Here is a 22,367-nt window from a genome sequence, read left to right as displayed (position 1 = left end):
TTTCCTCATCAACATTTATCTCTCAAATAATGCCACAAATAGAAACATAGAAAATAGGTGCAGGAGTAGGCCATTCGGCCCTTCGAGACTGCACCACCATTCAATATGATCATGGCTGATCATGCAACTTCAGTACCCCATTCCTGCTTTCTCTCCATACCCCTTGATCCCTTTAGCCATAAGGGCCACATCTAACTCCCTTCTGAATATATCTAATGAACTGGCCTCAACAACTTTCTGTGGTAGAGAATTCCACAGGTTCACAATTCTCTGAGTGAAGAAATTTCTCCTCATCTCGGTCCTAAATGGCTTACCCATTAACCTTAGACTGTGACCCCTGGTTCTGGACTTGCTGCATCTAACCTGTCCAATCAGAATTGTATATGTTTCAATGAGATCCCCTCTCATTCTTCTAAATTCCAATGAATATAAGCCTAGTCGATCCAGTCTTTCTTCATATGTCAATCCTGCCACCCCATGAATCAGTCTGGTGAATCTTCGCCGCATTCCCTCAATAGCAAGAATGTCCTTCCTCAGATTAGGAGACAAAAACTGTACATAATATTCAAGGTGTGGCCTCACTAAGGCCCTGTACAACTGCAGTAAGATCCCCCTGCTCCTATACTCAAATACTCTCGCTATGAAGGCCAACATGCCATTTGCCTTCTTCAACGCCTGCTGTACCTGCATGCCAACTTTCAATGACTGATGTACCATGACACCCAGGTCTCGTTGCACCTCCCCCTTTCCTAATCTGTCACCATTCAGATAATATTCTGCCTCCCAGTTGGTCAGTTATCTCACTTGCTGTTGCTGGAACCTTGCTGTGTGCAGTTGGCTGCCATATTTGTCTATAAATATTAGCACTACAAAAGAAAATCATTAGTCTTGAGGATGTTCTTTCTTATATCACAAAGTCCTTGCAATGCAATAACACATGTAGGATTACTTGGTAAAGCTCAAAATTGCAACATTTAACTAGCATAAGTCATTATCTGTTTGTTTTAAATGTAGTAAGATAAATCACCACCAAATGGGTACTATCATACAAATGGAAACTCCAGTGATAAAACAATGAATTTGTAAATTATTCGTTATTGAGATTGGTAGCTCTGTACTTCACTCTGGATGACTTCCCTTTATTCTAATGCACTCCAAAAACAAATGTCTCATAAAAGCAGCATTAATACAGACGCAATTGAACTGGATACCCTTAAAATGAATTACATTGCAAATAAAAAATCATGGTTAAAAAAAAATAATCAAACTACGTGATATGCATAAACAGAACAAATGAGCTTAGAATTCACATTAGAGAATAGATGGACTAAAGTTAAGAATTCAGATGCAAGTTAGCTCACTTGGTTATTTTAAGGATCTGTGGAACTCATTAAATATATTCATTGTAAAACGCAAAATGAATTTCGGTTACAAGTTTCAATTAATTAACTGCAATAGCTAGAAACCAGATGACCAATATTTGCATATGTTTTAAAGTTCCTTCTGCCTAGCAGATTTCTCCATAAAATGCCCTATACATCAATCTGACACAAATGTTCCCAACTTTTTGTCAATATCCCATGATATACTGCAGCATTCTACATATTTGCTCTTTCAAAGTAGTTTATTTAAAATAAGTGAAAAATATTCAACTACGTTTGTTATTTTGAATTTTTTTGTTGAAAAAATAAAAGTAGACATAAATCATCTTTATCAGTGAAATGAATATTACTTTCTAGCTATAGATCTTCAATATATATATACATACAGATCAAATCGGAGATTCTGACGTTCTTCAAAGAAGTAATCTAGAAGGAATTTCCTCACAAAATCTGGGTTCAAAGTATTGTCGATGGCTTCTGTTCTTCCATACTGTAAAAAAGAAAAATATTTGATTTAAAGCACCATATTCAGTAAGACAAACACATAACGAGTTTGGAATTATACATAAATACAGTGATTGATAAACATATACTGAATTTAAGTGCCCAAATTAGAAATGTTGAGCCATATTTTCCTCTCTCTTTAATGAAAAAGTAGACACAAGCCTAAACCACTGTAATACTGGTAGATATTGCATTCTAGGAAATGATCATAGTCCAATTTGCTTTCATGGACATTCACGAACAATATGTTAACTATCAATTATGAAAAACTCATGCATAATTACAAAAGGTGTGGAGGTTAATTGAAAATTGAATATTTAACTCCAGGTTAAGTTTGTAGTTAATGAGCTTAACATAGTATTAACAAAGTATCAGCTCAGTGAGAGAAATGAATAAACCAGAAGGGTACAGCTTCCGCTTTGTGCGTCCAAAATTACACCTGTTTTGAGAAATGTTTCATTTCTCGAGTTTCCGCTCAAACTCATTTGCACATCACCGAAAGTAATATCTGCCATGAGCCAGTGCAATTGGGCAGCGTTTTATAACGTAATTATTTTTTTTAATGTTTCCTTTAAAAAGTATTCCTTGATATATTTAAGAGTAGTAACTTGGTGCAGTTTGGTTAGTACATCTGAAAATAGGTTTATCACAAAAAATGTATTGAATCAGAATGTCTAGTCCACCACCTGTGTGTAACCCGATTTTAAAATACTGACAATGACTTTAAAAAAAATATATACTAATTATATTGGTGTACAATAGTCAGTTTCTTAGTATGTTTAAAAAAAAATTCAAAAACTTTCAAAACGTGCCTAATAGTGTCCTAGCCCCTTAAAAAAAACCTTCATTTTTGGAGCCTTCTCAAAGGCCCACAAACGAACACAATTAGCGGAAACTCACAATGGTGATTAATTCAATCTAGCCGTAGTCAGTTTTGTGGATGGGGCCAGCTTCAAGCGCGATGTTTTTTAAACTAGCGCAAAAGATCACAGAAATATGAGTTGGGCTGAATATAATTAGCATAAAATTCCACAATATTTTCCGCTGGTTTCACTGATTTTGGGCAAATTGCACCAAAAAAGCAGAACCGAGCAGAAACTCCAGGCCAGAGACTGTTGACAAGGGAAGTAGGGAAAAGCTATTGCCACTGGTTGGAGATCCAGTAAAAGAGAGAAAGGTTTGAATTTGATATAGCACCTGTCAGGACCTCAGACATCCCAAAGCGCTTTACAGTGTTATCACTGCTGTAATGCATACAACAAGATGTTAAAAAACAGCAATGTGATAATGACCATATTATTTCGGGATTGTTTCGGGACAAATGTAGGCCAGGACCCCTGGGAAAAGTGCCGTGAGATCAATAACATCTGTCTGATAGGGTAAGACAGGGCCTCGGTTTATCGTCTCATCCAAAAGACAGATCATATCTGCACTCGAGTGCCAGCCTAGATTTTTGTGCTCAAGTCTCTGGAGTAAGATTTGAACCCACGACCTCCTAACTCAGAGGCAAGAGTGCTACCACTGAGCCATAGCTGATGTCTATCACACAAGAGCACAAATGTAAGATCATTAAAAGAACAAAGGGGAAGTTAGGAGCAATTTCCTTAAACTGAAGACCGTTAGGACTACCCTTTCCACCTTTCTACCAACCCTCCCCCTTCCTCCCCCCGTCAATGTTTCAGCGGATCTTGGGCAGGGAGAGGTGAGAAACAACTCCGGATCGGTGAGGAGCTGTCTTCCAGGGAACAGGCCCATTGAGGCCAACAGGCAGCCCCAACACTCCGCATTGGAACAGTGCAAATAGTGGGAAACATGGCAGACCATTGAGCTAATCTCCCACATGTAAATGACACCTGAGCTGGAAATATGGCTGGAGTCAATGGTACATCACTGGGATGGGCAAAGATTCCACCCCGGCAAAGATACGCACAAATTGGGGGAGGGAATGCCAAAAAGCCTCGTGCAGTATGTTCTATCTCTCATAAGATTATAAATAACAAACAACCAGTTACTTTCAATGTTTGCATCCACTGCTATAAGCTAACCAATACTGCCCTCTCAAGAGTTCCCCCTAAAGGCCTAACCTACTTACTGCAATAAGTCAGCTGTCAGTTAACGTTTCTAGTGATTACTTTAACATTAAATTTTATTCGTTATTTTTTTTCAAATACAGCATTTATTATAAGTTGCATTATTGCTTACATACCTCTCGCCATTCTTTGTTCCCAATTCCTTGCAAATACAAAACACAAACTGCAAAAAACAATGCACAGATACAAAGATTAATTACAATTAATCACCATAGCCTATAACATAAATTAGCTTTACAGCTAATACATATAATGACAAACTACTGCACACATACGTTCCCATACTTGATCACTGGGACAGTTGACAAGAAATTAGGGCCGCTAGATTACGATTAACATTGTTGTTAATTTTATAACGGAATTGTTTCCCCATAGGCAAATTATATATATCCTGCACTTCAATTAACCAAACACACGTGAAAAGTTTGAATGAGTAGGAATAATTACCTTAAATACCAAATAAACAGGTTAAGTGATTCGTCACTGACTAAAAGAACAGCCTGGAGTACAGAAATAAATAATGTGTACACTTCACACCGTGGTTAGATCAGGAAAAAAATCTGTACTGTTTATGGACTACAGGTGTAAAAATAAAAAGTAAAAAGTGTGGCTCAGAGTCTGTTATGGGATTATAGTCATTAGAAATAGGCTTGAGGATGAGAAGCACAGCAATATACAATAGATCACGAAGTTTAAACATAGAATTGTGCATACTAGAAAAAAGTTGGAAAATATGTATTTGGTACAAACATATGGGTAAATCAAACATATGAAATGATATAATTACATTGTTATATAAAATTATAGGCAAGTTACAATCACTTCGCCCATAGCACTATTCACAGACAAACCTTTTTTAAAAATAGGGGGCCGGAAATCTGCGGGCCCGACATCCTGGTGCCAGAATGTATCTACCCATGACCTCGGGAGCTGACCCCAGCTAAGGCACCATCTCCGACAACCCATGTTATACATGGGGACAATTTATTCTGTCTGAACTCTTGCTTCTTTTCTAATTGCCCTGAAGTGACGACACACTTGAAGTGGGCCCTAAATTTGCTATGTCTGCTTTCATTTGGTATGCTCCACCAGGCCAGGGGTCTCCTCCCCTGGCCATGCCTCCTCTAACCCCCTAAACTAAGAGGGAAAGCAAGGTTCCAGCCTAATTTACAGTCCTCCATCACACTCCCACTCTGGAAAAAACACAAATTTACAGTCGCGGGTGTGTAAATAGTGCTTCCCTCATTCACAGCAGGTGGATGAATACAGGAACTTATCCTTCTTTCATACTAGTTACAAAAATAAAACATATGCTGATTAAGAACTACAATTACAGAAATAAATACATATCAGTATGTTACTTATGCACCATAGTTATCTGTAATATATTAAAAATTTCATGTGTAGTGTGCGCTTCCTGTTCATTCAGGAAGTGACACTTAGTGTTCCGCAGGCTGTTCCGTCACACCGGTCCCGGTTACAGTATACCTATCTGCATATACCTACCACTGATTCCTCGCATTCCTGATTTGAGTCGCCAAAGTACGAGACACAGTGTCACAGCACCACCAGCCTGAGGTTTACTGAACAAGGGTCTCGCATTTCTTGCAGCTTCCTCCAGAATCTCCTCAAATGTATTTTACATTTTTATATATTTTGTATTATTTTAACCTTTTTTCCCTCCACAGATCTTTCAAATTAAGAAGCTGTCGTGGTAGCTGTGGAGCCTCGGCCTGCCTTCCTACATGGATCTTTCCTGCTGCCCGTGCTATTCTAGCACCGCCAGCCTGCCCTGCCACTCCCTGTTGACAGCCTGTGACTCTCACCTGATCACCGCCTGCTCCCCAATATCAGCCCTTGGGCCTGGCCAGATCTCCGCCTTCTCCCCAATATCAGCCTGTGACCCCACCAGATCTCTGCCTGCTCCCCAATATCAGCCTGTGACCCCACCAGATCTCTGCCTGCTCCCCAATATCAGCCTGTGACCCCACCAGATCTCTGCCTGCTCCCCAATATCAGCCTGTGGCCCCACCTGATCTCCGCCTGCTCCCCAATATCAGCCTGTGACCCCACCAGATCTCTGCCTGCTCCCCAATATCAGCCGGTGACCCCACCAGATCTCTGCCTGCTCCCCAATATCAGCCTGTGACCCCACCTGATCTCCGCCTGCTCCCTAATATCAGCCTGTGACCCCACCAGATCTCTGCCTGCTCCCCAATATCAGCCTGTGACCCCACCAGATCTCTGCCTGCTCCCCAATATCAGCCTGTGGCCCCACCTGATCTCCGCCTGCTCCCCAATATCAGCCTGTGACCCCACCAGATCTCTGCCTGCTCCCCAATATCAGCCTGTGACCCCACCAGATCTCTGCCTGCTCTCCAATATCAGCCTGTGACGCCACCTGATCTCCGCCTGCTCCCCAATACCAGCCCGTGGGCCTGGCCAGATCTCCGCCTTCTCCCCAATATCAGCCTGTGACCCCACCAGATCTCCGCCTGCTCCCCAATACCAGCCTGTGACCCTCACCTGATCTCCACCTACTCCCCAATATCAGCTTGTGGGCCTGGCCAGATCTCCGTCTGCTCCCCAATATCAGCCTGTGACCCCACCACATCTCTGCCTGCTCCCCAATACCGGCCTGTAAGCCCACCAGATCTCCAGCTGCTCCCCAATACCGGCCTATGCCCCCACCAGTTCCCTGCCTGCTCCCCAATACCGGCCTGTGAGCCAGGCCAGATCTCCACCTGCTCCCTAATATCAGCCTGTGACCCCCACCAGATCTCTGCCTGCTCCCCAATACCAGCCTGGCCAGATCATGAGCATGATAAATATTCAAAATATATTTCATTTCAGATACATGTGATTGTGTAGAAAGAAAGAAGGAAAAAGGGAAAAAAAGAAGAGAAGAAAAGACACGGGAGAGAAATGAAAGAGAGGGAAAGAAAAGGGATTGCATTTATCTAGCACCTTTCATGACCTCACAACATCCCAAAGCACTTTTAAACCAATGAAGTACTTTTGAAGTGTAGTCACTGTTGTAGCTCAGGATCTTGGCCAGTGGGAACAAGAGGCAATTATCGGACAGATGTCACTACTGGAAAAAAAAAAGTTTCTCTCTGATGGGCCACGTGATTTTCATTGACCCAGCAAATTATCATGACATTGTGGGCAGCCTCAAAACCAGGTAATAATTAGTAATGGGGCCTAAGAGCTGGCATTACTGGGATGGGGCAGGGTGGTTGATAGGGAGCATCCCAAATTCTAAAAGCACTGTGAAAGGCATTCCAGGAACATTGGAAAGGGGGTACTAAAAGCTAAAGGCAGATTCTGAGATCTCGGAAAGAGGGCATTGGGAAGAAAGATCTCAGGTTCTGGGTGCAAGGGGCAGTTCTAGGATGAGGAAGCGGTGGGGATGCATGCTAGGGTTTGTGAGCACTGAGAGGGAGTCCCGAAATCCTGGAGTGAGGATGAGCACTGAGGCAGGGGGGGCAGATTCTGACAGTATGGGGATTGCTGGTATCTGACACAATTTAGGGGGAGCAGGGTCCAACAGCCTAGTTGAGAAATGGAGTCCAGCAATATGGATCCAAAATATTGATAGCTCCTTCTGAACAATCAGGCCCCATTCCGTCATTTGCTCCCACCTCTGACCCATCCACGGCCCTTATTGCACCCTTAGGAATCCTCCCCACTTTCCTCGTCGCCAGACAGTTCCTATCTTCATGTTGCTTTCATAAAGTGCTTAAGTGTAAATTTTCTCCTTCTTAAATTCAAAGGACAGAAATTTATGAGCTGAAGGCACAAAATTTCATGATATAAACTACCATTATGCACTCTAAGTGCAAAAGCTGAATATTTTGTGCGCAATTAATAAATCTGCTGATTTCTAGTCATTAATGAACATAAACTTCCATAAACAAACAAATCATGTCCCATAAAATCCTAAAAAGTTTCTTTGTGCCATTTTCAATGTTTTAAAATATATAAAAATACTCCTTAACCCTTGAAATTAGCCCACCAGAGTCTTTAAATGAATTTTCAACAGCAATAAGCATCAATCAATATTCCACAAACAATCCCTTTGTTTTCTTTTCTAACAGACAACAAAGAGGCCACAAGCACAAAAGCTTCTGTTCACAGGTTTTCTCTGCTGTTAACACATTTAAATAAACGGCAGCCGTGCCTGAAATAAAAGCTTTGACAATTCAATCTCCAGTTTCTTTCAAATTTGTTTTGGAAAAAACAAACAAACTCTCAATTCCTCACCGGCTAAAGAAACATGGGGCTAGATTTTGCACTTTTGTGCTTATCGCTCAAAAATGGGCATTATTTCTGGCGTGGGCGGTAAAAATGGGTTTTCAGATCATTGACTTCTCGCCCATTCTCAAAGCGCCTAGTCTCCATTTTTGAAAATAGGCGTTACCGCAAGCGATATGAAATGGGCGGTAACGTTAAATCTTGCTGACCTCCAGCCGTAAAGTGTCGCCGTCCTTAGCAACGGCATGGCAATGCTCAATTCTGGTGATTCAGGAGGTCAAGGGTCATCATGACATGCGCAGAAGAGGAGACAGAGAGAGAGGGAGCTCAGAGGCACTGAAAGCGTGTGTGGCTGTGGTGTGTGCTTGTTTGGCTGTTGTGGGAGGCACGAGGGAGATTCACCAGTAGCAAAAAGCCTACTCAGTACCAAGAACATAGTTGGCATTGAGTTTTTGTCCAACAAATAAGATCTAACATGGAAGGGATGGAGGAGGCCCTGGAGCTGGTAGCCAGGAACACTGGTGGCAGAGGGCTCCCAGTAGTCCCGGAGCGCGTCACTGCACCCCAACATGCCACACCCCCATTGCCAACCACATGAGAGCCAGCAGCAACATCTTGTTTCTGGCTCGGAGCACGTTCCCACCATGCCACACCCCCATTGCCAACCACATGAGAGCCAGCAGCAACATCTTGTTTCTGGCTCGGAGCACGTTCCCACCTTGGGACCGTCCTCACGCATATCCGTCCAAGCAGCGTTTCGGCCATCGTCCCCCCACCTCCCAATGAAGCATCTCCTGAGGAGCTCCTCAGCCAGGCAGCTTAGAGTCAGGAGGGGAAGGGGAAGGGATAGATGTGGGGAGGAGAAGCGGGGGGGGGGGGGGGAGGGTTGGTTTTTACAGAAATACTGATGATTTCAGACAAATGTTCGGTTTAAATGTTTTTTATTTAACAAAACCTTGTTGTGCATTGGTTCAGATAGCTGCACCGTTACACACTGGTGATTCCTTAATATCAAAGGGTATAATGACACTTAACTTCAATCAACTTAAACTTTAACTGTCACCAAGGTGATGCCCACCATTGATGTATCACATGCACACCCAACAGTGTGTCAGCTTTGTAAATCACACCAACGTTCTTTCAGGCAAAGCGATCATTGGTGAGTTCCTGACGTAAGGCTCTTGCAGCTATCATGCCACCACAGACCCTTTCATGCAGTCTACAGGGGGGCGGGGGCATGGCTTCAGCGTCAGCCTGATTGTCTGGGCCGATGTCAGTGTCCGCCTCCTCATCCCCCTTTTCCTCTCTCTGGTGAGGTGGACTGTCAGACTCATCAGACAGACCACCTCCTGATAGCCAAGTTGTGTAGTATGGAGCACAACACGACGAATTGAGCTACCTGCTCAGGGTGGTATTGGAGGTCGCCTCCTGAGTGGTCCAGGCATCGAAAGTGCTGCTTAAGCACTTCAATGGTTTTCTCCATGATATTGTGAGTGGCTCTGGGCTCTCATTGTATCGCCTCTTGGCTTTGGTGTGGGTGTCATGCAGGGGGGGTCATTATACCCTTTGTCACCAGGCATCCAGCATTGGCCTTATGGCTGATTATTAAACAAGTCAGATACAGTGCTCTCACGCAGGATGTGAGCATCATGGATGCTGCCCAGAAATTGAGCATTCACTGCCAGTATAATTTGCTGGTGGTCAACAACAAGTTGGACATTCAGGGAGTGGAATCCCTTGCGGTTCCTGAAAACCTCTGCATTCTGAAAAGGTGCCCGCATCACAATGTGTGTACAATCTATTGCTCCCTGCACCTTGGGGAAGTTTGCAATTCTGGAGAATCCTAGAGCCCTCTCACTCTGTGCCTCCCTGGTCAAGTCCCTCCTTCAGTGACCTGTTTAATGCAGCAATGTGTGGCATGCTGAGAAAGTCCGCAAATGTCGCCAGCTGTGGCCTGAAAAGAACCAGAGGTGCAGAACGACAGTGCCGCGGTGATTCTGAGCTCGACGGACAGTGCAGTACTGATGTTGCTGGCAGGCTGCAGATCTCCCCTTATCAGCTGGCATACCTCAGTGATAACCTCTTTGTGGAAGAGCAGTCTCCGAAGACAGGTGGTGTCGGGCAAGTCAAGGTAAGATTGCTTCTCCCTGTACTTGCGGGGTGTGTCACGTCTGGTCCTCCTCAACAGTCTGGCATGTCTTACATTGGGCACATAATGCTGTGGAGCGTTCCTTCGGCCATCTTGAGTCTGCAGCATGTAATTGGTCATCAAGAGAGGGTGAGAAAGGACAGGCCCCATTGCAGTAGCTCTCTGTTTTCCACCAATTGATCACACAGCAGCCTTTTAAAGGATGCGACATGTGATGTAGAACATGCGTCCATAACGCTGTGATTAGTTCCGGTTAGTTCCACTTTTTCTGGGCATTTTTTTGGGCGAGTGATATTGTGGGCGATATGTGTGCGCGGTAGTGAAAGTGACGCTGAGCGATCTCATGGCTGCTAGTTTCGGTAAAAATGCTCTTTACGACAAAGAAAAGTGGGCAGGCGGTATTATTGAATCTCAGCATTAAATCAGTGCGGAAATTAACACTGGGTGATATTATAGGCGTTGATTTCGCTCATTCTGATGACTCCACCCCAAAAAAGTGGGCGGGCGGTGTTATTTTTTTCCTGACATTAAGCACATGGGGCTATAACTCTCAAAGCAATAATTTCATGTTCTAAAAGTAACAAATTCAGTAGTTAGTTCATACCCAGAATTAGACTATTTCAACTTAAGTTTCAAAATATCCAGAATAATTTTGTTCATGTGTTCCAAATCTACCTCATTAATTGAAATCCATGTTTTGATACACATCACTTACTTCAGATGGTGCTTGTAAAAAAAAAAATGTAAGGAAATTTCTATTCTGTTACACTCACAAATTGTAAATACAAATAGCCTATTGAAAATAATCACCTTCTTTTATCTTTCAAAATAAAATATAAGTTACATTACAACCTGTAGGAAGCAAGTGTGTGGAATAAGCACAACTTTCAAAATTCTGCTAACAGCACATTGGTGGCTGCCAGCTTACTTTGTGCTGCCAGTGCATTGGGTTTTCCACTGTGTCCTTTACAAAGTGTTTGTGCACTTCCAGAGCTATTTGGGTCCTGCTTTGGGAATACTCCCCACATAACACACCATTCCCTGGCTAAGATGGTGAGCAGGTTACTTGCTAATAACCTTTTGCACATTGGGCCCAAGTTTCGGCCTCAGTTGCTCCTGATTTTTTGGAGCAACTGATGTAGAACGGAGTATCTTAGAAATTCAAATTCTCTGCATTTAGTTTGCTCCAGTTCTAGTCAGTTAGAACAGTTTCACTTTGGAACAGAATTTTTTTTTCAAAAGGGGGCGTGTCCGGCCACTTACGCCTGTTTTCAAAGTTTCGGCAGTGAAAACTTACTCCAAACTAACTTAGAATGGAGTAAGTGAAGATTTTTGTACGCTCGAAAAAACCTTGTCTACACTTTAGAAAATCAGGCGTAGGTTACAAATCAGGTGTAGGGAATGGGGAGGAGGGGGTTTAAAGGGAAGTTTACAAACATTAAACACTTCAGTTTTACAAATAAAGAGCCATCATCAATAATAAATGATTAAAAACATCAATAAATCAACCAATAAATCAATCAAAAAAAATTAATAAGAAATAATGTTTTTTTAAATCAATAAATAAAACATTTTCTACTTACCGACTGCAGCACCGGGAGCCCTCCAACAGCGTGCTGGGATGCCCCCCCCCCAGTGTGTCTCTCTCTGTCTGTCTATCTGTGTGTGTGTCTCACTCTCTGTCTGTCAGTGTCTGTGTTTCTGACAGCAAGGGGAGGGGGAGGAGGGGGTTAGAGGGAGAGAGGGTGGGGCAGGGGGGAGGGGAGGGGAGGGAAGGGGGAGAAGGGGGAGGGAAGGGGAGAAGGGGAGAAGGGGAGGAGAAGGGGAAGGGGGAGGAGAAGGGGAAGTGGGAGGAGGAGAAGGAGAAGGGGAAGGGGGGAGGAGAAGGGGAAAGGGGGGGAAGGGAATGGGGGGAGAGGAGAGGGGGGAGAAGAGAAGGGGAAAGGGGGGGAGAGGAGAAGAGGAAAGAGAAGGGGGGAGGGGGGAAAGGAAAGGAGAAGGGGGAAAGGAGAAGGGGGAAGGAGAAGGGGGGGAAGGAGAAGAGGGGAAAGGAGAAGGGGGGAAAGGAGAAGGGGGGAAAGGAGAAGGGGGGAAAGGAGAAGGGGGGAAAGGAGAAGGGGGGAAAGGAGAAGGGGGAGGGAGGCTGAACGGGCTCAAGACTTCGGGCAGGGTCTGTCCCCAGCACCAGATTTACAGGTAGGTGGCATTGGGTCAGGTCGGGTCCAGAGTCCGGGGTCGGGAGCGCGGGTCGGGGTCGGGAGCGCGGGTCGGGTCAGGGGGGCGGAGGGAGGTCGGGTTGGTTCGGGTGGGGGGGGAGTGCCGGTTCGGTTCGGGTCGGGGGGGGAGGGGGGGGAAGTGCGGGTCGGGGGAGGGGGAGGTAAAGCACGGGTTGGGTCCAGTCCGGTCCGGGGGCGGGGGGGTGGGGAGCGGGAGTCGGGTCGGGGTCGGGTCCGGTCGGGGGCGGGGGAAGCGGGAGTCGAGTCGGATCGGGGGGAAGCAGGAGCTGGGCGTGGGAGGCAGCCTTATGCACGCAGCCCCAGTGAGGCCATTCGGCCAGGGCTAGGGGTTGCGTGCTTCGGGTCCCTCCCACACAGTTTTGGGCGCCTGGAGCTACTGCACATGCGCGCCCACTGTAGCGCACATGTGCAGAGATCCCGGCACTGTTTTCAGCGCAGGGACCTAGCTCCGCCCCCCACAGCTTGTGCTGCGCCGCGCCCGACTCCAGAGGACCAGCAGGGAGCCGGAGAATCTGTAAGTTTTTTTTAGGCACACTTTGTGGCGCGAAAAACGGGCGTCCAGGTCGGGGCTGCGCCGTTCTAGGCGTGGCCCGAAACTTGGGCCCATTATAACCAGTGGAGATGTGGAAAAGTGGCCCTAGTCAGAGAATTTTGTTCCCTCTCTGTAGGGAGGCACTTCTTTTATTTTTACAGTATTATTGAAATATTATTTAAGCAACTTATTTTTCCCACAGCATGCAGAAAAGCAAATATTCTTTGCTATAGTAATTCCTTTAGAATAAATATCTTGCACTCACAGATTTTCTAAGCTTCTGTCCGCACAACTAACTGAAAGACTGAATAGCTGCACGGAATATCCATTAGAGGCCTGTTTGTGTGGTAACATCTCTATACACGGCTTGCAAGTGATGGCATGGTCAGTTCTAGGAACAGTTGCTCTAAATGAGAAAATAACAAGGTACTTCGATGAATCAAAATATAGAAAGCAACATGACATATCTGTGTGTGAAGGATTTTCCTTTGGGAAACATGAGTTAACAGTGAGCAATATCCCTTTCTCTTTCACAGCAAGGCTTCCACACAGTGACTATTCATAGACTTTCAAAAATAGTATTGCTTCGGAGGAGGTCTGATGTGCATAAATCATATTATACATGTCTGGATGACTAACTCCTAAGGGTTCAATCACGAGAGTGCCTGAATAAATAAAGATATATGCTGAAAGGACTTCAAAGCTCCAGCAGCGAGGTTAGGTTTCATCATAAAATTATCAAAAGTGGCACATTTCCACCTACTCTTTACTGAGGTGCATTTTAGGTCAATTTCAGGAATTGTCTTCAAAGGTATCCCTGATACAGAGTGTATGTGGGTAATGAGACACGAGTTAGATTTGACAGAAGACATCTTTTTACATTTCTTACTGTTCAGGAAGTGTGTATGGGCTTTGAACACAGTCTTTGGAATAAAGTATTTGGATAAGCTTAACCCAATTACTAATAAAATCAGCAGTTCAAAGCTACACATAACTTGGCACTCGTTGCATTGAGAACCAATAAAACAGCTGAAGTGGAAATACCAATGCCACCTTAGCAATGTTCTCAAATCACAATTAAATTTTTCCTGTAGACAGTTTATTTTACATTTTTATGTATTTTGAATCGTTTCAGGTACATCTTAAATACAGGTGTGAACACACCAAGAAAATTATTGAAAATATCAGTGAAATATTTTGATTCACATTATTGCAAGAAAATCACCAAAAGATAGTGTGCATGAAAAGTATTTTCTCCCTTTTGCACTTGACTTTGATTTTCTTGTCTTAATGGCAGAGGATCAAACTAACAGGAAGAATGCAAAGACAACAGGAGGACATAAAAAGGCTACTAGAATTGGCAAATGTAATTTAATACAGAAAGACGAGGTCAATATATTTTCAGAACAAGAATAAATAATGGGTAAACTAGTTTTTTTAAAAAGCCAATAAATAGAATACAGAGGGATTGAAAATAAAAGCAAAGAAATTATGATGAGTCTGTACAAAGCAATAGTTAGGCAAATCTGGAACAGGGTTGTGAATCTTTAGAATTCTCTACCTCAGAGGGCTGTGGATGCTCAGACGGTGGGTATATTCACGGCTGAGATTGATAGATTTTTGGGCACGAATGGAATCAAGTGATATGGGTATAGGATGGAAAGTGGAGTTGATGTTCAGCCATGATCTTATTGAATGGCGGAGCAGGCTTGAGGGGTCGTATGGCCTACTCTTGCTCCTATTTCTTATGTTCCTATGTTCTTACAGTTGAGCAGTACTAAGGAGGTGCTACATTGTTGGAGGTTCCATTCTTTGACCGAGATATTAAGCCAAGGTGGCATTACAGGTAGATGTTAAAAATCCCATGTGTTATTTGTAGCAGGGAGTTGTCTTGATTTATTACTTGGCCAATATTCCTCCTTCGACCAACATCACCAAAAAAGGTTAACTGGTCATGATTTGCACCATTATTGTAGATTTTCCTCCTCTTTTGCCCTAATACTGGTATTTGGTACATCTCTCTGAATAACTGTGCTCATGCCTGTTGGTTCAATTAGTCTCAGTTAGCATTCTTTTCCTCTCCACTGCCTGTCTAATTTAAAGGATTCTTGATAACTGCCCCAGTGTTCTTTATGGGTCTCAATGTTCCTGCTTTATTTAGGTGCATCTTGTCTCTCCTGTACTAATTATTTTTATCTTGAAAATGTTCTCTGTCACTTAAGAAGATGGCATCATAATTTTCACATCAGATTGTCAGTCACACATTTACATCACCAATTTTCTTGATGAAATCCCCAAATTTACAAACTATCAGAAGTAAACTAGAGAACACTACTTTGCATCCCCTATTTGAGGAAATCCTCACATACACCTCTTTCTCTCTATGTAGTTAACCCCTACACATACTCCCACTTCTGGTTCTCTTCACCTTTCATTAATGTGGACTGCTCTTGATCTAGGTAAACAACTCATCAACCTATAGGTAGTGTCCTTACAGCATAATGGCTATCCCCTAGCTGAACAATGAATCTCCTTTGACCACAGTCTCCTTATTTCTTTCAGTCTGCATTTTCATTCCAGCTATCTCTATTGGTTTCTTAACTACCTCTTCCTCCATTACCTATTTTCCTTCTGCATTACGGGCAATATCTGTATCTGTTCATTACTGTAACCTCCTGATTAGCTTGGCAGGCTTTCTTACCACCCCTATTTCATTTTCATGCCTCAATCCATTCAATATTGCTGTTTTCTTGATTATTTCAGCACTTCTCTGCGTTTCTTGGCCTCGTAGTTTTTTGTACCAGTCCCCATCCTTGCTCCCCAATGACTCACTCTCAAGGTCCAGTTTGTCGACTGACCTGTGCGAACCAAATTTATTATTACCTACTACTCCCAATAATCCCCTCACATTTACTTGCCCCTATGAATTCCTGTACTTTCTTCTCTTAAGGTCATAAGCTTTTTCTTCAGCTATTTTATTAGCAGCTTTCTTAACTTTCTCGGATCTAATTGGCCCAAGTTTCCACACGATAAAAAACGGGCGCCCCTCCGAGCTGGGCGCCCATTTTTCGTGCCTAAAACGGCGCCTAAAAGAAAATCGCGATTCTGGAGCGTTCTGCAGCTCCTTGTCTGTTTGGCGCGGCGCCCAGGGGGACGGAGCCTACACTCGCGCCGATTTTGTAAGTGGGAGGGGGCGGGTACTATTTAAATTAGTTTTTTTCCTGCCGGCAACGCTGCGCGTGCGCTTTGGAGCGTTCGCGTATGCGCAGTGTGAAGGAAACATTGGCACTCGGCCATTTTTGTAGTTCTTTGTAGCTGTTTAATTTTTGAACATTTTTTTAATAAAAGCACATTGCCATCAGCACATCAGCACTTGCAGCCTTCTCACTGTCTCCTCTCCCCCCCCCCCGCCGCGGGAAGAACGGGCGCCTCCTCTCCCCCCGCGGGAAAGAACGGGCGCCTCCTCTCCTCCCCCACCCCCGCGGGAAGAACGGGCGCCTCCTCTCCTCCCCCACCCCCGCGGGAAGAACGGGCGCCTCCTCTCCCCCCCCCCCCGCGGGAAGAACGGGCGCCTCCTCTCCCCCCGCGGGAAAGAACGGGCGCCTCCTCTCCCCCCCCCCGCGGGAAGAACGGGCGCCTGCTCTCCCCCCCCCCCCCGCGGGAAGAACGGGCGCCGCCCCCCCCCCGCGGGAAGAACGGGCGCCTCCTCCCCCTACCGCGGGAAAGAACGGGCGCCTCCTCCTCCCCCCCCCGCGGGAAGAACGGGCGCCTCAGGCTGACTGCAGCATTCTCCGTGCCTGAAGCACTTTCACACAGGTAGGAAGATGGTTTATTTAATCTTTTCTTTGCTTATAAATGTTTATTCAGGTTGGATTTATTTGTATAATATTTGTAGAAGTATAAATAAGGATTTATTGTAGAATTTAATGACTTCCCTTCCCCCCCCCCCACCTCGTTCTGGACGCCTAATTTGTAACCTGCGCCTGATTTTTTAATGTGTAGAACAGGTATTTTCCAGTTCTACAAAAATCTTCACTTGCTCCATTCTAACTTAGTTTGGAGTACGTTTTCACTGTGGAAACTTTGAAATCAGGCGTCAGTGGCCGGACATGCCACCTTTTGAAGAAAAAATTCTGTTCCAAAGTAGAACTGTTCTACCTGACTAGAACTGCAGAAAGAAAAATGTGGAGAATTGCGATTTCTAAGATAGTCCGTTCTCCACCAGTTGCTCCTAAAAATCAGGCGCAAATCATGTGGAAACTTGGGCCCATAATATCTGGTTCTCTCCTGTGTAAATATCCTACAGAAATGTACCTATGTAAATATCCTACAGAAATATGCCTGTGTAAATATCCTACAGAAATATACCTGTGTAAATATTCTACAGAAATATACCTGTGTAAATACCCTACAGAAACATACCATTATACCTACAGATGTAACATGTTGATGCTTTTATATGTTTAAAGCGTTCTCCATATTTTTATTAGAATATAAACTCTCTTTTTCAGGTAGAGGAACCTACACTTTGCATCCGTGTAATTTGAAACTTATTTATCTCACCAGGCCTCCAATAAAATCTTTCTTCTTCTTCCCCTACCACTTAGGTATGCACATTCCCCTTTTGTTTTTATTTTCTCTGTTAGTTGTGCTCTTGTCTTAGTTTTCTTCTAGAAGTCTAAATGGCCTTGTTCCTGATGCTGCCCACTGAGGCATTTGGTGAGAGCAATTCTCCTTGGTGGAAAGTCAAGTCTTTTATGGCAAATACTGTTGCTCACAGGATCAGCGATGAGGCCTCCGTCCTGCTGAGCACAGGACCCTTGTAATGCGGCACTGCACACACACATTCAGAAGCTCGCTGGGGAATTCAGGAGCCTGGGAATTTGGATGGGGATGGGGATCTGTGCTGACTGTGGAGAAAGTGAATGTCACGTCTGAACACTGACAGGCCAGGTTAAAGGTGCATGGTGCCCATGTATAATGATGTGACTCCAAGTAAACGTCATTGATTTTGAAAACTGCAACCACATTTTGCAAAATGAAAAGTGTTATGTACTTTACTCTGTCTACTATATAATGTGCAAAATAATGTACCAGTTTGATTTAACTTAGGTTTTGTTTTGTGTGGTTTATTTCAACTTTCTTTCATAATATGTTGACATTTGACCTGAGACTAAAGATAAATTTTAAGAAACTCGGTTCCTGACCAACTCCTAAAGTTTCCCTGTGTATACGGCATCTGTAGGATTTACCTATAAAACAATAGCATAATTGGTGTATATTTTCACTCATCTTGGACTTGATAAGTTAGAAAGAAATCTGTGGCATCCCTTTAGAGGTATCGCATTCACAGGACCCTTGTTGCAAGCGATTTCAGGCAAATTCTGTCTGCTTAATCACAGATTCTGGGACATGAGGATATGCTTGAAGTATCAAATTTGTGTACAGAGTGTTAGGAAGATCTTAATGAAGAATCCTGCAGCTGGTGACAGCAGCCACCTTGGGCTTTGTCAAAATAGGTCCTCTATTTTGTGGTAAAAGTGTTAACAGAAATTTGCTGTACTGAAGAGAACAAGCTTCTTTTATTTGAGACTTTGATGAGGGATAAGATAAGGAATTATCTAGAAGTGCATGATCTTATTGGGGTTTATAAGGAACAGATTATATTTGACAAGTTTATTTTTGTGATCTTGTGGATGGGGTTGAGGCAGTGGGTGTTTGTTTTAGAACACGGTAAGAAAGGTTTTGAGGGTAGAATAGTTGCTCCAATGGTTTACTCCTGCCCAAAACATTAACGTCCCAGGTTTTGCTGGAGTGGGGCATCTCACGACTTGTCCGGTTAGTTAGACTTGTTCATGCACATTTAGGATTAAAAAGATTTTCCCACGAAGTTGCTGGAAATGCGAGCTGATAATAGCGCGGCGAGGGCAACAGTTAATCTTTCATCTTGGTGAACAATGGGACAAACAGCATCCCCTTAACCAATGAAATAAACAGAGGAAGAACTGAGAAGTAGAATGAATTAGAGTGGGTTAATTCAATGTCAAATCAGGTACGAAACAGAAATAAAGAAAACGCAAGAAAGATTAGATTGAGAAAGAGAAAAAAGAGACAGAAAGGAAACATTAAAAAAAAAATTTAAATTTTTTAAATCTCCAACAATTCACAAGGAATGAGATGCCACACTGTTAATTGTTCACTTTCTGGGCAAGAGAGGTTGATTGGCATCATTAACAATTGTCAACTCGTTAAAGGGGTACTTGCACTGTTAATTATTTAACTTTCTGTGGCGAGGTTAATGGGAAACGAATGTGCAAATGCAGCAACTGCAGGAAAATCACAGGGTGGGGAAGGGCGAGATGCAGTTTTCGCGAAGCTAATGGCTGAGTGGAACAAATCGTTCAGCAACTTGTGCTGATTCGCAATTCATGGGGTAGCTCTTCCTCGCCACAAGTTGCTGGTCGATTTGCACTTTAATAGCGCCATGTGTCATTCACATGCCATTATATTTTTTTCCAGCAAAAGCTGGGCCAATATGTTAAAATGTATCCTGAATGCACTGTACTATCTTAAGTAATCAAAACTTAATTCCATGGTCTTAATAAAGCTGCATCTTCAGTAATTCATTATGTACTTTGAAAACCCATATAGGTCAGTATGTAGCACTGTTCAAGGTTACCAACATCAGTTAAAATATTAAAAATGCACTAACCTTGCCATGAGCCAGTAATTCAGTCCCATTCCATGGTAGATTAAAGTTAGATAGCACCTATTATATGGTATCTTCATGGTGCCATGTAACTTCAGACTTCACCATCTGCAGTATTCAGACTATGAGATGAGATCATACAGACCTTTTTGCTTGAGCTCAAATTAGCCTGTCCCGGGAACTGATTTTAAACAGCCTTGTTTTCCTGCTTTCTCCTCATACTCTTTTGTATTCTTCTTTAAGTATTTAACCAGTATATATTTCACTGATGAAATGTATTTAGCACTGATTAACACATGTGGCAAAGCATTCTGCATTCTAATAACTTAGTGGGAAAAAGTTCCTTTTAATCTCCACCCTTTATGTATCTAACGCTTACAGTTCATAGCCGCTTGTCTTTGATTATTCTGCCAATGGAAATAATGGCCCATACTTTGCGGCTTCTACGGGTGCATACAAGGTGCGCATGTGCAAAAACCCGGAACTTGCAATCTGTCAAGAATCTTCTGACAGATCGATCCTGAGAAAAGGGCATCTGTAGGCAGAGAGTTGGGCTATTTGGCTAGTGAATGCCCATGAGATTCTTACCGATAAAGTAAGTTTAAATGAATATAAAAATGCATTAAAAAATTATTTACACATTAAAACACCTCTAAAAATGTTAAGGTTATTTTTAGTCCCTTTAAAATGTTTACTTTTTTTTCAAAAAATTAAATGAATTGTAATTATGTAATTTTTTTAATTTAATTGGTGCGTAATTGTGTTTTTAGTGACATCCCAATTCATGCTTATAGGGATTCCATCAGGATGAATGAGAATCCCCTTCTTTTAGTGACTGGGCCAGCCCATGTGATCCCAGGGGCCTTTGCGAACCGCTTGTGAACTGCGCGCGCCCCTGAGGTACGTGGGCCTTTACCCGCGCATTCCCGGAGAAGCCCAGGAGCGCAAATCACCTTGGATCCCGAGGCCCAAGGTAGGCAAATTTGTATTTGCGGATTGGAGCCTCTGGTCACAAAATCACGCCCAATATTTTTAATCTAAGCTAAAGTACTTTTATCTAATGCATGCTAAAAAAAAAAGAGCTCAAGAATTACTGTGCCAGCCCTACAACCGTCCAAGACCTCTCCATTCCTCTAACTCTGGCCCCTTGTGGATCCCCCACTCCCTTTGCCCCATCATTGGTGGCCATGCCTTCAGCTGGAACTTCCTCCCTAAACCTCTCCACCTCTCACGCTCTCCTCCTTTAGGATTGTCCTTAAAACCTACCTCTTTGACCAAGCTTTTAGGCACCTTCTCAATTACTTCCTTCTTTGGCTCAGTGTCATTTTTTATCAGATTACACTGTTGTGAAGCAACTGGGACATTTTCATATGTTAAAGGCACCATTTAAGTGCAATTTATTGTAGTTTCGCGTGATGTTGTCACACATCAAAATCCTCCCAACTATTCTGCCTCTAAGTGGAAAGAAAAACCTGATAAAAATGCATTTGTACAATAACTTTGTGCACTGCTAATTTCCAATCTGAGATGGTTTACACTACGACAAACATATAATTTAGCTGTCCAGTGATTGCCAGTGGGTTAATTTGTTAATTCTGTTGAAATAAAATTGCACATGAGCCCTCTAACTCCCAGTTCAACAACCAGAGCCAGGGGCCAGCCATCATATGAAAACATGACCTAAAAAACATTCTTTTCCCTGGATATAGTTGTAAGACACTGGTCCCCCCAAAGAAGCAAAGAATACTTCCTAACATTCTTACAGTAATCACTGGTTAACAAAAAAATCAACGTTGTATTGCAACAAATGCTTGCATAAGAATATAACATAAGAAATATGTAGGCCATTTGGCCCCTCAAGCCTGCTCCACCATTCAATAAGATCATGGCTGATCTGAAGAAGTCAATTATGCCCATCCCCAAGAATTTATCACGTTGGATAATCAGTGATTCATTATTCTTTTTGTATCATTCTTCACAATATTATAAACAAAATATGTATTATTTTACCTTTTATTGATTTGAAGGTAAACTATTATGAGCACGGAAAGCAGTTTAATGGTCCCCTTTAGACCATATGAAAATTCCTTAGATGGGAATTAGATAAATTCATGGAACCCTCTCAACCCCAAATTCAACTTGATTCAACTTGAGTGGCAAGGACAGTATAAATGTTGAGTCCTTTGACAATAAAAATCATGAAAATACACATTTACATTTTACTGTTGGCCACTGCAAAGAAATAGGCCCAGAAATTGCGGACGGAGGTTTCCCGCGGGCGGATGCCTCCGACCGCAATAATTTCTACGAAAGTACCTGGTGGTCCCGGAGGTTCTGGGGCTATATGCGAGAGTCAACATAGGGGCCCAAGAATCCCAGGATCGTATGGGTTTTGTACGGATCTCTGGGATCACGTGGGCCGGCCCAACCTATCAGAGTAGGGGGATACCCATTCATACTTATGGTAATTCCGTATATTTGAAGCTCCTACAAGTATGAATGGGAAT

The 22,367-nt window shown here is 43.3% G+C and overlaps 1 protein-coding gene across 5 annotated transcripts in view; it reads right to left on the bottom strand.

Annotated features, from left to right (window-relative positions):
* LOC139278583 (copine-8) overlaps positions 1-22,367 on the bottom strand; it is a 435,806-nt gene that overhangs the window by 328,440 nt on the left and 84,999 nt on the right. For 4 of the 5 annotated variants that reach the window (XM_070897510.1, XM_070897511.1, XM_070897512.1 and 1 more), the window contains exons 3-4: positions 4,093-4,139; positions 1,769-1,872 (exon numbers count right to left, since the gene is read on the bottom strand). In XM_070897510.1, the coding sequence (XP_070753611.1) occupies positions 1,769-1,872; positions 4,093-4,139 (151 nt within the window). The remainder of the gene's footprint in view (positions 1-1,768; positions 1,873-4,092; positions 4,140-22,367) is intronic. The other variant, XM_070897513.1, reaches the window with a different exon arrangement.

The sequence above is a fragment of the Pristiophorus japonicus genome, chromosome 13, assembly GCF_044704955.1.
Source record: "Pristiophorus japonicus isolate sPriJap1 chromosome 13, sPriJap1.hap1, whole genome shotgun sequence".
NCBI classification, from domain to species: Eukaryota; Metazoa; Chordata; class Chondrichthyes; family Pristiophoridae; genus Pristiophorus; species Pristiophorus japonicus.
This window is presented reverse-complemented; position numbering and strand designations above follow the sequence as displayed.